This window comes from Sinocyclocheilus rhinocerous, unplaced genomic scaffold, assembly GCF_001515625.1.
Source record: "Sinocyclocheilus rhinocerous isolate Xijiao unplaced genomic scaffold, SAMN03320098_v1.1 scaffold42689, whole genome shotgun sequence".
In the NCBI taxonomy this organism is placed as follows: Eukaryota; Metazoa; Chordata; class Actinopteri; order Cypriniformes; family Cyprinidae; genus Sinocyclocheilus; species Sinocyclocheilus rhinocerous.
In genome coordinates, this window is record NW_015667895.1 from 1 (window position 1) to 611 (window position 611).

At 44.2% G+C, this 611-nt stretch overlaps 1 protein-coding gene across 1 annotated transcript in view; it reads right to left on the bottom strand.

The window, feature by feature from the left end:
* Nucleotides 1-301: 301 nt before the first annotated feature.
* The window catches only part of LOC107733986 (putative per-hexamer repeat protein 5), a gene marked incomplete at its 5' end in the record, with an annotated part of 1533 nt that continues 1223 nt past the window's right edge, over nt 302-611 (bottom strand). The window contains one exon of the mRNA XM_016545849.1: nt 302-590. Coding sequence (XP_016401335.1) covers nt 492-590 — 99 coding nt within the window. The remainder of the gene's footprint in view (nt 591-611) is intronic.

Below are 611 nucleotides of genomic sequence, written 5' to 3' on the forward strand. Positions count from 1 at the left end.
AAAAAAAAACACACATGTAGCTAGAGGAGGAACTGACTGCAGCCCATGAGGCAGATGCATCTGTTACTCCTGACCAGCTGAAGAACCTCCATAAGACAGACAAATACAAAGTTTACAGACGGTGTGGAAAACAGCTGGTGCCATTTGAGTCCATGACATAATGTGGTATATTTAGTGTAAAAATGGGCTAATACTCCTCTAAATGTCCAGGTCTCAGGGAGAGGAACTCACACAAAGCACTGATGCCAGAAAGCAGTTATGCTAGAAAACAGCCAAATGATAACAAAACCACCAACTCTTCAAGCAATTTTCTTTTTATTTGAGAGAAGGACATAGAGAGCAGCAGAAAATCTCTAAACTGCAAGCAAAAATGGAAAACATGCCATATGAATAAAGCACTGAATTGAAGAGATCTCCAGTAGGTATTATGCAAAATTCCTATGAAAGTTTCAAAGACAATTTACCTGACCTCTTCGCTGACCTTGATCACTTTACTGACCATTACCTTGACCACTTCCCTGGCCGTGACCATAGCCGCTTCCCTGGCCCTCACCACTTCCCTGTCCGCTTCCCTGGCCCTCACCGCTTCCCTGTCCGTGGCCATAGCCGCT